We start from the raw sequence: 14,084 nt of genomic DNA, 5'->3' as shown, positions 1-14,084 counted from the left end.
CTAATCACTCATGCGTTATACTCACCGTCTGATAATAATGATGCTGAAGCTGTACAGTCCTAAACCCAGGCCATGACGAGAATTCCTTATTGGTCTGTCGTCATTTCTGTGCAGCCTTTATTCTTCTCCACCTGTTATCCCAAAAGCCACCTGGAAAAAAAAAACTGTTAGAAATAGCCTAACGATGACAGGATTCACTTGGACGGTGCAGATTCGGTGAACGTGGCCTCATCGTTCTCCGTGCACGTCTCTGTCTCCAAATCCAGCGGTGATGTCATGCTGCCAGTCGGAGACGCTCATTGTTTATTAAAGCACCTTCTTAAAGGCGCAGCGCCACCTGCAGAGGCTTGAGTCAGCGATATGACGTCATGCAGGAGAACTTCCCTTTTCCTGCGACTTGGAGTTGATCAGGTGTGTCGGAAAACTCCAGATGGTATACTAATAAACAAACACATTGGTAATATTGCATTGCTGCTTGTCATTGGGGTCTAGGGGAAAAGCAAAAAGGGTTTGTAGCAATTAAGAGAAAATGTTTCTCTTTCGTAAGATATAGGGCCAAAAAGATCCAAGCATATTTTTATGTCACATAAGACAAGAGGTCAGTGGGTGCTCCTCAATATGTATCAGCAGTTACGACTGTATAAAGCTGTGCTGAGCAGAAAGGTACTGTATATCGAAACTTTTCGGTGGCGTGCACATGTGAATCTGCATGCTCAGCTGTGTGCATCAATTCACAACACAGTCTGACCTTGAGACATACTGGAACATAATAAATATCCACCTGTGCCTCAAAAGATAGCTAAAACTGGACCTTGTGTTAAATTTGTGGTGGGGAGGAGACATCCCGTACCTTTGAAGAAGAAAACAACATTACATATACATGAAGTGTTTCAAAGATTGACACTGTTGCCCTGCACCTCCAGGGTTGTGGATTTGAACCTCACTTCTGGTCTGTATTTCTGGAGTTTGCTTAATACTTGATGGTTCCCTACAGGTTTTTCCGTTTCCTCCAATGGCACAAAGATATGTGGTCTAGGCTAATTGAGATTCCTAAATAGCCATTTTGTATGATTGGGAGTGTGTGCTCTGTAATTGGTTGGCACCATATCCAGGTTGTCCCCTGCTTTGTGCCCTGAGCTCTGTGGGGTGGGCTCCAGGCCCCTTGCAACTGTTTACAGGATAAGAAGTATGGAAAAAGAATAACTAATATAATTGTAACCCTTGCACAAGAGACTTCATTATTCCATTATGAACTAATTTTTGTCGTCATAAAGTTGTCTACTTAAGACGCGATTTGCTCTGTAGCTTCATCTATTCACAAATCTGTTCAAATATTAATGCTTTTATTTTACTTACCAACATTTAAATAATGTTTTAATTGACAGATATGAACCAATTATTCATCAGTGTAACTTGCCTTCCCTTATGCTCAACAGAGTTAATATTACACCTTGAGGTCACAAAACAAAGGTGCATTATGCACTAATAGAGGCCCATTGGGGAAGGAATCATGCTGCCTCATGCTTCCTGTCTATATATGCTTTCAGTGGAGAAGGAGTAGCATACAATTTGGTTATAGACAGGGTTGTCAAGCTGGTCTAATTTATTGGTATAATTGAAGTATTTTATTGTAGAAAGAGCTGACTTTTTAGCAAATCACTGAAATAGAATCTAATTTTGCATTTGAAACAATTTAAAGCAAGTTAAAGAAAACATTTTTTTTCCTCCTACATCATGACCATTTTGGTATTGATGTAATATCAGTAAGATTAAGGCCAGGGAGCCTTAAAAAGCTTCAAAATTCAAACTGCTTGAGAAAATGTTGAAAACATTCCATCATGACCTGTTCTTTTAATTTATTATTTTTTCTGTTTTTTAATGCCGCATTTGCCCTATCAATCAATACACCATGAGGTGATACTGTACCATAGTTATTTTATGTTGGCTGTGTATGCACCATATGTTTATTAGACATGGTGATATGATACAACTCCAGTGATCCATTGCCCTAATCTGTCTGTTATAGAGACCCATTGTACTGTCCAGAGTATATTGCTGAATAATTTATGAGAGTAGTAGCCATCTGTCAGATACTGAAATAGTGAGGCTGTGAACCACCAGAGTGGATTTTTTTTTCTCTTCTATAGCCTACAAGACTGTATGTACAGTAGTGTGTTCTCTCTATGTCTTAAAAATGGAATTTTGTTTATTTCTAATAAGACTGATCTCCTCATCCTTTCTTTAATCTTCTACTGCCCAGTTACAGTGATCCTCAGATTTCTGTTCTCGTCTGACAGGAGTCAAACCTGACATGGTCTACTACTGTTGTAGCAACATGTTGCATAATCTGAGATACTTTCCTTCTCCCCATGATTGTAATGAGTCATTTGACTTACAGTAGCATAGCCTTCCTGTCAGCCTGTCAGTAACCTAGTGGTATGGATGTTCCTATTAAAATGTCCAGTATGTATTTCCTGGTTCAGCCATAAATCATTTGCAAGATTGTAAAACATCTTAGATTTGCTTAAAAATTATTTAATCTAATTTCACATTTAATAAAAATGTTAGAAGAATCATAAGTGCAGACAGCCAGCAATTTAAGTGATGTTATTTTCTCCTCTAAAACTGACACATTGTCTTTAGGCTTTTATTTTAAATTATATAAAAAAAAATATTGGGTAACAGTAGAGGCTGAGGAAGAGCCTAAGGGTGGACACTAGTGTGAGTGAGGGCAAAAAAACCCAAACCGAACCATGGAATGTAGAAATGATTCAATAATCATTAAATAACTAAACTATTAAATAACTTTTCAGGCTTCATTTTATATAGGCCTATATATATATATATATATATATATATATATATATATATATATATGTCCCATATATTCAAGTTAAAACATGTAATTCCATATTAATCTATATATTCCATAATTGTAGCTAAAAACTGGTATTTTATAAATGCATGTAAAACTAAAATATTATTAATAGTTAGCTTAGCCATTTATCTTAGTTAACTGACTCAGCTGCTGCATCTTTAACTAGTGATTGACTTTAATCATTTTGTTGTATTTACCTAAGATTAAATAATTTATCTAGCATATCTTGTTGTTACCTGTGTAACATATACAGTAAATTACATGAATGATGGACAGTGAAAAAAGTGAAGCATTTTGGGAAAAGCATGCTTTCTTTACATGATTATGTTTAAAAATGGTTTACAAAGTTGGATAACTTAAAAACAGCATGAGCATGTTAGGTAGATAATGTTATATAAGTTTTGTGACAATGCACTAAGCATACATCAACACAGCAATATACAGTATTTACATCATAGACTTGCATCGCATAAGATAAGCATTGAATCAATCATAAATGTGCTTTCAACCCAACCCAGAAGGGAAAGAGGTTCCAGTGCATGTAATCGTCATTACTGTATATGACCAGTTTGACAGCAAAATTATATAAATAAATTTTTCAAACTTTGAAAAAAATGACACGTTTTCAAATTAAGGAAGATGTATTACAAACTGATAAAGATAATTTAATGCAAATTTTTTTTTAAGTTTTATTCAAGTGTACATTTTATCTTATTTTGCAAAATGCTATAACTATATCTCTCACAGTTTTCTCATAATGGAAATTTTGGCCATGTGTTAAGTTTGTTTCATATGAAACTGATCATTAAGATCCTGAGAAACATTTAAACTAATACCAAAATTTAAAAGCCTTTAAAGCCTCATCAGCCTGCTCCTCTACCAGTTTTACTTTCACTTATGTAGCTTATAACAGCTCCTATCATACTACAGGTATGCACCATATAAGTTGCAGTATATAAGCGCAGGAGAAAGAAGGAGCAAGTAAAGTATTAATTTAAAAGTGAAATAAATGTTACACTAGAATTTGCACAACAGCTAAATAACAAAATGTCCTATTTCACAGAACATATAGCAGAAGTTCATTAATGCTGGGGTAACTACAATGGCAGAAGCACAGGGTAAAGGTCTTTATCTTGGCTTCAACATTCTCCAAAAATCCATTGAACACATTTAATTCCCTCACGGCAGCTGCTGTTTAGTACACAGCAGGCATTTTCACTTAATCGATCACATGACAAAAGTGACGCAACTGGCCTTTTACCATGCATCATCTTTTGCTGTGAAAAGTGGTTTGTCATGGTTTGCCTAAAAGGGGAAAGTTCGTGGCTTGTGTTAAAGACAACCTCGTGTGCCAGGAATTGCTAAAATGAGTAAAAGTCCAGAAAATTAAGTTTACCATATTTTGCTGTTAGACTGTTCATATGCAAAACATAGGACATACTGTAGATAAGTACACTTTATGAATCATTGGGCAGTTTGTCATATCCAAAAGATTAGGCATGTTTTTCACTGTAATGAAATTCTTAATTTCTCTCAAGGCCAGATTCTCTTTTAATTAGTATAGTTGATTAACTAGTTGAGTTGATTCTTTGCTGTAACTCAGCTCTGATTTCTCATTAGGATGATGTTGCTGGAAATTTTTGAGTGAAAAAAGATGCTCTTGCTCTTTTGGTTTTAGGAGCTTACAGCAAAACCATTGCCTTTTGGTCTTATTGAACCGAATACCATTGTAACTGCAAGGTCCTTGTAACATTGTAAGTAGCAAGGTCCTTCTGAGACATAGGCTTCTTTCAGCAATAACAAAAATACATCAACCACAAATTAGCACCAGAATCACTAATTACATCAAAACCATTTTAATATACATATATTTAACTTGTTTCAGGGTGGATTTTCAGCCTATCACTAATAATACATCAAAATCAAAACCCCACCAATGAAGAAAGACCTTGCATTCTTGATTAGCAACTAGCTGGATGAGATTAAACTGCCTTTGCTAAATGAATGTGTTGGCATGTACAGTTTTTATCCTCTCATGAGCCTATTTGAACTTGGTTTTAAAAGCCCTGGCACTGTTTAATCACTGCTTATGTTCTCCGTTTGCTGTTTCACCTCAAGGAGATTGGGAGAAAAACCATCTGCATCAGTATGACACAGCATCTACTGTGTCTGGAAAACTAAAATACGTTTCTTTTTCCCCCCACAGCACTTGGCAAAGCAGTCATAGATTTAATGTGCCATTATAATAATCTCTGCCCTGAGGGTTCAGATAGAAGTAGGTATAATAGCTTTTCCTGCTCACAGTTCTTCACTTTAAAACTGAATTTTAACTATGCAACTGTAATTTTCTCGACGATGATTCTCCAAGATGGTATGAATGGCATCTTGACAGCAAAATTTTAATTATTTTTCTTTTTGAAGCACTTTAGAATGCCAGACAATGTAATCTGAAAATGCAGTAGATACAACCAGAGCAATTTGTCTTGCACTGCGTGAAAGTGCCTTATCTTGAATGCAGGCTCTTTTTTTTTTTCATTTTGTTGTCCCCAGAATTGTGTTAATAGATACATTCAGTGTGAGAGAAGGAAAAACGTGATGCTCATACCAATGTTGAGAGCCATCTATCAAAATATTTATTTAATGCCAATCTTCTTCCTATGAGCAGATCTCCATCTAGTGGACAAATTAGTACATGACAAGTCTCTCAGTATCAACCTTAAAATTTAGTCCAGCACTGATGCTTTAAATAAGTAAATAAAGGCTTTACGTAGCTAGCAATCTATGTTTATATGTATGTATATAAATAATGTGTGTGTGGGTGTGTGTGGGGGGGTGTATTTGCCAAGTTTTTGCTTTTCAAAATCTGATGTAAATTTCTTAAATTCTTCAAATTTATTTATTTTGTATTGCTGAATGTTGTCATGTTGCACCGTAAACTTTAAACCGTTTGCAATTCTAATATATATATATATATATATATATATATATATAGCGCCTATCTCATGTATACTGTATATCATATATAAGATAGCAATTGAAGAATAATGAATTAGCAACAAACAAATAATATTTCTTCCTGACACCTGTGTGAGCAAAGATGATCACACATAGCACATTAATGTTTGATGCTGTGTTAATATTTGATAAGCTTTGTTTTCAATGTGGTGATAGCCATATGCTGATTTTGGCACAATAACACAGCTAACAGTTGCTTCTAGCCATGTTGGATTTTTTTAAACAGCGGAACCATCAAAAACAACCTGTTTCCACACGGAGGCAAAATAAAGACGCGCACCACACGGTGTAGTTGCGATATATTTAAAAACTAGCCACATTTATTGCTAATGTAAAAAATAGGACGCCAATTTTTCACTTTTAAATTTGAAATTTAGTAAACGTCCACAAAGTCGCTTGCATTTACCATGAATGCAAACAATTTTTAGAACATGTTGTTGTTAGCTAACTTTAATAACTCATCTATTTTTTTTACTATTTGTCAACTATATCCTTGGTCCAAAACATCATAAGCTAAATTTTCGTCGCAAACATTGTAAATGTGATTATTATGAGCGGTAATTGTGAAATAAGACATAACGCGGAAGTTTGTTTACATGTCGACCAATCAGATGCGCTCGCTAGCGCATGCGCAGTTACCATAGTTTCCTATCACACGACAGATGCTTATAGCCTAGCGTTAACGATTAGCTACTTAGGACGTAATTTGTTTAAACGCATGTATATAGTCACATAATACTATGCCTCATTCGTAAACGTATATTATCAGTTATTTGGATTTGTATCTCGGAGTACATTTTGGAGATTTATTAAGCGGTAAGTCATTCTGTCTTTGGTCGCGTGAATGACCCTGTAACCTTGGGTTAAATCCGAAATGCCTTCTGATTGGACACAAAGTGCACGAGGCAGAACCTCGCAGCAGTTCAATTATACCCCACGTAGGGTGCTAGTATAGGGAGTGACGAGGTATTTGGATCATTGGCCGATACATAGCCGGTGTCATTGTATGATAATGCGAGATAGTAGATGAATAATTTGCCCTTTGCCAGGCTTGTGGTATTATCATGGTTTTATATATTTCTTGACGTCATGTTAAATCAATACATACTGCTGTTACTATTTGTATTTTTGTCTCAACTTAAGACTATTTAAATTGTGAAAAACACTCACACAATTGCATTTCACTTTGCCAATGTAAGCCTAAAATCTAAATTTAAAAATGAGATTCAGAGATTTTTGTGCCCTTCCTTTAGTGATTAAAGTGGTTTAATATATGATAATTGCTAAATATTTATATTACTAAATACTGTAGCATTTCAGAAATACTGCTTATAATTTTGTGACTTATTCTGTACCAGTCTTGTGTTCATCCAATCACATTTACAAAAAGCAAGCGTGTGCCTTATTACATTTAACTACCATGAGAAAATCCAAGGCAGTACGGTGGTTAGCACTGTCGCCATGCACCTCCAGGGTCTGTGTTTGCATGTTCCTCCTGGAATTTCCTGGGATTAGCCCCTGGAGCAGATAGGTTTTATAAGTATATATATATATATATATATATACACACACACATATATATATATAATGCTTCTAAGCAGTCTTCTAAAATTGCAACGTAATGGCTTAAAGGCAACAAAGTGAGAGTATCAGAGTGGTCATCACAAATCCCTGCCTTGAATTCTATACAAAACTTATGGACTAAACTGAAAAAATCAAGAATTCTGATCAAAGATTTGAACAGTCCTGACTGAGTTATCCTAGTTTTGTCAGGTGGAAAGTGCAAACAATTCAGCAGAGTATTATAAAAAGCTTGTGCTGTGTCTCTCAAGTGTTATTGGCTGTTGATTAAATCAGCTGAGGATTGCAGATGTAAATCTGTCTTCCTGTTTTTAAAAGTAAATAGGTCAAAATATGGAAACAGATCATAACCCTTAAGCCATTTCATGGACAATTAGCAGCAGTAACAACTAAAAAATGATATGAGTGTCCATCTGTAATATTAATTTTGTTGTAGGGGAGTCATTTTATTCCTTTTATACTTAAGCTTAAAATGCTGCACAATTACAACTACACACCTTTCTCCCCTTTAGGTAGACATGGCAAATTTGTCCGGTTATGCTGTGCGTATGGCTCGCCTTAGTGCCCGCATCTTTGGTGACGTAGTGCGGCCTACAGACACCAAATCCATGAAGGTGGTACAGCTGTTCAAAGAGCCTTCTTTGGCACAGAGGAAAGAGGTGTATGATTGGTACCCTCAGCACAAGATCTACTATTCCATGACGCAGAGACTCAGATTCCTGGGCCTCTTCAGGTAAGTTGTGTTTTCTAAACACTGTTCGCTGGTCTAGGTATCCGTGTATTCATGTGCATATGCTTTTTTTTGTGGTCACCTGCAGAGACGAGCACCAGGATTTTAAGGAGGAGATGCGGCGTCTGAGGAAGCTGCGTGGAAAAGGAAAGCCCAAAAAAGGAGAAGGAAAGCGAGCCATGAAGAAAAAGTAGGCAGGAAGATGCCTTGTATAAGGGCCACGTTTCAGGAATCTTGAAGAATTCTTGCATATTTCAGAGGACGTTTATGTGCTTGGGTGTTGAAACTGTCCCATTCTGCTGCTACAGAGTGATGCAAATCCTCAGCATGCCATGGAGAAAATTCAAGTTACCTGCTTGAGTGTGACTCATTTTGCTGTGGATTAAAATATTCATTTTGATAGAAGTCTGTGTTGAATGGTTCATTACGTACTGTATATTTTCTCAGTTTCACTCACATTCATTACAGCAATCCAGAACTTGTCAGTTACAGGTTGCCAGGTTGGGTAGTTATTGGGAAATATTTGTTCATCTTTAGTAAATACTTCCTCATCAGGGTTGCAGTGGATCCTCAGTTCAGTTTTATTTAGTTAGTGTTTTTTGCACTCAATATGCAGTGGCAACGAAAAGCCTCCCTGATGTGGCACGAGAAATAAATCTTAAGAGAAAAAGCAGCTATCATCATCTGGTTGGCGTTGGATATAAAAGAAATTATTTGATATACTGTATGTTAAATGTGCTAGTTGTTTTAAGAGTATGATCATAATCAGAGTTTTAGGGTATTTAAGGAAGAACACCTACAGCCATCTTAAAGCTATCTGTGTGGTACCATCCGTGGTAATCTCAAGGTGAGCTTTAAGATGTCCATGCAGTACCTTCTGAAACACTATACTCTGGGGCTGTGAGGTGACAGCACTATTTATGGAGTAATGCCAGACAATGAAACAAGCAAACAGGGCTGCAGCAATGGATTTTAATGCAGTTATATCATGATTAGATAGACAACAGACACTGTAGCACTACTACAATCAGACAGCAGGTGCAGAATGCGCAGAACGTTTGGAGGTTGGCAGGGAGTCGCTATGATCTGGAGCGCTAAGTATCTGGATTGTGTTCAGAAAGAAACTGAAGAAACTATTCTTATGCCTTAATGGTGTCCCTCATTTTGATGAGTTCACAGCCAATAATGAGACAAGTGGACCATTTGCTGCAGTCTGGTCTTAGAGATACAGTAAAAGTGGTGGATGGCTTCCAGACAGTGGTAATCAAAATACTCCCTATGAAGGCTAAGTAGAATTTTTTCAGAATGGGTTGAGATGCTGAAATGGGGTTGGAACAACAGCCTTCCTTTGGCATGGTGGTTTTGTTGTTGACCCATTTTAACATGAATCTGGAAGACTTATGCTTGTGAAAATCAATAAGCATTGCTATATTTTCACAGCTGTTATGGGCACACCATGACTTTAGGTATTGTTTAAGAGGAAATCCATTATACTTGTCATCTGCATATACACCCACTGAACTCTTTATTCGTAACATGATACTAATACCGGATAGTTAATAGATGGGTCCGAAGTGTACCTAGAAAACATTCCTTAAACCATTACACCACTTCTACCACCTTGGACTGTTGACACAAGCAGGTTAGGTCCATGAATTCATGCTGCCGTCACCAAATTCAGACCTTAACTTTTGTGTGCCTCAGCAGAAATCGAGGTTCACCAGACCAGGCTATGTTCTTTTTCCTGGCTTCAACTGTCTAGTCTTGGTGCGCCAATGACCACTGTAGCCTCAACTTTCTGTTCTTGGCTGTCTTCTACCGTTGGAGCCAATCCTCATCAAGGTTCAACATGTGAATTCTGAGACGCTTTTCTGCTCACCATATTTATACAGTGTGATTATCTGAGTGATTGATTGTAGCCTTTCTGTCAGCTTGAACCAGTCTGACCATCCTCTGTTGACTAGTCTAGCCATGACCTCTGTTGGCCGTTCTCTGTTGATTCTTTGTCGCTCATATTATAATTATTAAAAAAATTTTATTGCATAATTCTTTGTAAAGTCTAGAGACTGTTGCTTGATGGTGCTTGAAATCCCAGTAGATCAGCAGTTATAAAAATACTCAAACCAGCCTGTCTGGCACCAGCAATCAGGTCAGGGTCAAAACCACGAAGATCTCATTTTTCAATTCTGGTGGTTGATATGAAAATGACCTAATGCTGCTGACTTGTATCAGTGTATCTTTGTGCTACTGTGACATGATTGTCTGATTAGATCTTGATAATATCTTCAGTGGATGATATCTTCAGTGTAGTTTTTGGTGCTTAAAATGCTGACTTAATTTCAGTCTTAACCTACTCAAAGCCTTTACATTTGAAAATCTTTGCCTGTGTAAGAAACAGCACAATGTTCTCTTGTGTATAAACCACTGACTCAGTTGATCACAGACCTGTGATTTCTGTCTAACTGAAATTTAAGGTTAATCTGCAGAATATTTGCCATAAAATGCCCCTAAATGTTAAATATTACATTACATATTCCTACAAAAATGTTAAAAGCATTATAACAATTAAAAATGCATTCACTTACACCATCTCTCATCATCCACCACCACCATCCACAGGTTCTAATAGGAAACTAATCAATGGTGACTGGGTGATATGATGCGCCCAAGCATGAAATTTTGATTTGATGGAAATCTGACAAACAAGTCACTTCCTGTTATGTGATATAACAGCTATAAATATAAATAAATAAGTCAAACATTGCAGCTTTCCATGTTACTGAGAACCCACAAAGCCCTCTGTCCTGAAGTATTTCCTGTCTGAGAAGATTATCTATATAATATACAGTATATTATCAGGTAGCTCTAGGTTGTTGGTTTGGGGATCTGAGGATCCAGGTTCAAGCCCCGCTGTCGGTGGCTGCCACACCATACTACCCAGCCACTGCATACAGTGCCGGTCCCAAGGCGGGAAAGAAAATAGGATGGTTGCTTTAAGAAGGGCATCTGACGTAAAACCTGTGCCAAAAGTTGTGTGCGGATCAGATGGTCCTCTGTGGTGACCTCTTGATCGGATGCAGCCAAAAGTAGGTAAGATAAGTAATGAGTGTGTTGATATAAATCTTACAGCTGGAAAAACTGGTCACTCATGTTGAGTAATCACTTTACCCTGGTCAGGGTCAGGGTGGATCTGGAGCCTTTCCTGGAAACACTGGGTGTAAGGTGGGAACACACCCTTGATGGGACACCGCAGTCATTTACAAATATTGGCAATTTACCTTAGCTAACCCACCTACTGGCATGTTAAAGGAGGAAACTGTAGAACCTGGAGAAAACCACAGGATGGAAGGAGACCTCCCCAGCCATGAGATGAATGCTGTACTAGGAAATTCTGCAACACCCTCCTGTCCAACCAGATTAGTGAATTCAATATTCAAATAAAAAAATAGAATAACCACTATTTTTTTTCTATTCACAAGAATATTCACAAGTAATCGGTATCATATTGAATGGCCTCTTTGATGTACATGAGATCCATTTTGTTATTCTTTTAGTTTTCGAATGTTGACACCTTAATACAACAGAAACACATACATTTCACCTGCAGTAAGACAAGTCTCTTTTTCCATGAGTCTTTTTTCCTTGAATCTCATTTTCCATTAGACTTACTGTAGAAGAAGGAACCACAATGTTAATCATGTACTTAAGTATAAACATTTGGTCAATTGTTCAGTGATCTTCAGTAACCACCAAACAGTAATTAAAAGGCACTCAAACATTGGGTTTTTTTTCCTCCAAAATAAATAGTCCCATGAAGTTACCTTATGATTACAAAAGCAAAAACAAGTTCCCTTTCAGTTGTCGCATAACAAGTATAAGAATGTTGTGTTTTAAATTTCCCTGACTATTTTGGGAACAGTGCACACCAGAAAAAGGAAGAAAAAACTAATGGGAAACCTAATGTAAACATATAGATAGTTAGGCACATTAGCAGCAAACAAAGAACATTTCCCTAACGTTAGTACATGAATATTTTTCAGGGGCAAAAAAGTACTTGGTTTTTCCATTTGGTCTGCCATGTCCTGGGGCTGTTTCATATTCTATGTTACCACAAAGTACCATCTGATTCTTGTTTGATTATTCTTTCTTTATATATATATAAAACCTTTTTTATAAAGTTCTGGGAACATTTTGTTTTGGTTACCAAAGTAGAACATCTGGCTTCCTTTTGATTTCACAATGTTGTAAAAGAATTGCATTTTGGTTAATTTAATGCATTTAACACAAATTAGCACCTTTTTTTTTCTTGATAACAATTTCTCAATGATCTATTGACATTATTATTTTTTTTTTATTAAGAAGCCATAGTGCTGAGTTCCCTTTTGGTTAATTTGCGGAATTATTTCACAACATTCTGGGAATTTTCAGTTGTAGATTAAAAAGCATCTGAGTCTCCTTTGTTTATTTTGTTGGTTTTGTTTTATTTTGGTTTTAAATATATATAGTACCAGTTCTGCAATACATTGGCACCCTGTGTGTGGTGTGCCCTGCCTCGTGCCCTGCCTCGTGCCCTAAGTTTCCTGGTATAGGCCCCCCGTGACCCTGTATACAGGTTTAGGTGGTATAGATGATGAGTGAGTAGCACCAGTTGAAAATCTAGAAAATCTGCTTTTCCTTTTACTCTTTAGTCCAACTCATCCCAAACCATCTCAATTGGATTTAGACCAAATTATTGTGAAGGCCAGGTCATCTAATGCAGCACTCCATCACTCTTCTTATTGGACAAATACAGTCATTGCCAAAATTGTTAGCACACCTGAAATTTTCCCAGTGTAATGGGTGAAAATTGTAAAGTGAAATCTTTGTGTGTATTGGAACAAAAAAAAAAAAGGAAAAAATCAAATTTGACATAATTTCACACAAAACTCTAAAAATGGACTGGAAAAAATTATTTGCACCCTTAAGTAAATATTCGGTTGCACACCCTTTGGAAAAAATAACTGAAATCAGTCGTTTCCTATAACCATCAATAAGCTTCTTACACCTCTCACCTGGAATTTTGGACCACTCTTCCTTTGCAAACAGGGCGCCTTTTCCCAAGAGCAATTTTAAGATCTCTCCACAGGTGTTCAATGGGATTTAGATCTGGACTCATTGCTGGCCACTTCAGACCTCTCCAGCCCTTTGTTGCCATCCATTGCTGGGTGCCTTTTGAAGTATGTTTGGGGTCACTGTCCTGCTGGAAGACTCAAGATCTCGGATGCAAATCCAGCTTTCTGACACTGCGCCCTACAGTGCGACCTAAAATTCTTTGGTAATCCTCAGATGTCATGATGCCGTGCACACAGTCAAGGCACCCAGTGCCAGAGGCAGCAAAACAACCAAAAAACATATTTGGACCTCCACCATATTTGACTGTAGGTACTGTGTTCTTTTCTTTGTAGGCCTCATTCCATTTTCGGTAAACAGTAGAATGATGTGCTTTACCAAAAAGCTCTATCTTGGTCTTATTTGTCCACAAGACATTTTCCCAGAGGATTTTGGCTTACTCAAGTACATTTTTTGCAAACTGTAGTCTTGCTTCTTTATGTCTCTGTGCCAGCAGTGGGGTCCTCCTGGGTCTCCTGCCACAGCGTTTCATTTCATTTAAATGTTGACAGATAGGTTGCGCTGAGATTGATGCTCCCTGAGCATGCAGGACAGCTTGAATTTCTTTGGAACTTGTTTGGGGCTGCTTAATCACCATCCGGACTATCCCGCGTTGCAACCTTTCATCAATTTTTCTCTTCCGTCCACGCCCAGGGAGATTAGCTACAGTGCCATGGGTTGCAAAATTCTTGATAATGTTAAGCACTGTGGACAAAGGCAAATCTAGATTTC

The 14,084-nt window shown here is 37.2% G+C and overlaps 1 protein-coding gene across 2 annotated transcripts; it reads left to right on the top strand.

Moving 5' to 3' along the window:
• Positions 1–6,517: 6,517 nt before the first annotated feature.
• Positions 6,518–8,609, top strand: mrps33 (mitochondrial ribosomal protein S33). 2 transcript variants are annotated; one of them, XM_053508855.1, is made up of 3 exons: positions 6,518–6,709; positions 7,991–8,207; positions 8,293–8,609. In XM_053508855.1, exons 2-3 carry the CDS (start codon positions 7,993–7,995, stop codon positions 8,396–8,398), a joined length of 321 nt encoding a protein of 106 aa, XP_053364830.1. In that variant the 5' UTR covers positions 6,518–6,709; positions 7,991–7,992; the 3' UTR covers positions 8,399–8,609. The 2 variants fall into 2 exon arrangements, with proteins under 2 accessions (XP_053364830.1, XP_053364829.1); XM_053508854.1 differs by having other exon boundaries at positions 6,520–6,709; positions 7,987–8,207.
• The last annotated feature ends 5,475 nt before the right edge of the window (positions 8,610–14,084 follow it).

The sequence above is a fragment of the Clarias gariepinus genome, chromosome 12, assembly GCF_024256425.1.
Source record: "Clarias gariepinus isolate MV-2021 ecotype Netherlands chromosome 12, CGAR_prim_01v2, whole genome shotgun sequence".
Lineage (NCBI taxonomy): Eukaryota > Metazoa > Chordata > Actinopteri > Siluriformes > Clariidae > Clarias > Clarias gariepinus.
Note: the sequence above shows the minus strand (reverse complement) of the source record. Positions and strands in the feature narration are given on the sequence as shown.

Excerpts from the sequence above, each read along its gene's own strand:
- mrps33 (XM_053508855.1), top strand. The coding sequence starts at position 7,993 with ATGGCAAATTTGTCCGGTTATGCTGTGCGTATGGCTCGCCTTAGTGCC. Across the intron at positions 8,208-8,292 it reads AGATTCCTGGGCCTCTTCAG|AGACGAGCACCAGGATTTTA; the intron begins GTAAGTTGTGTT and ends GGTCACCTGCAG.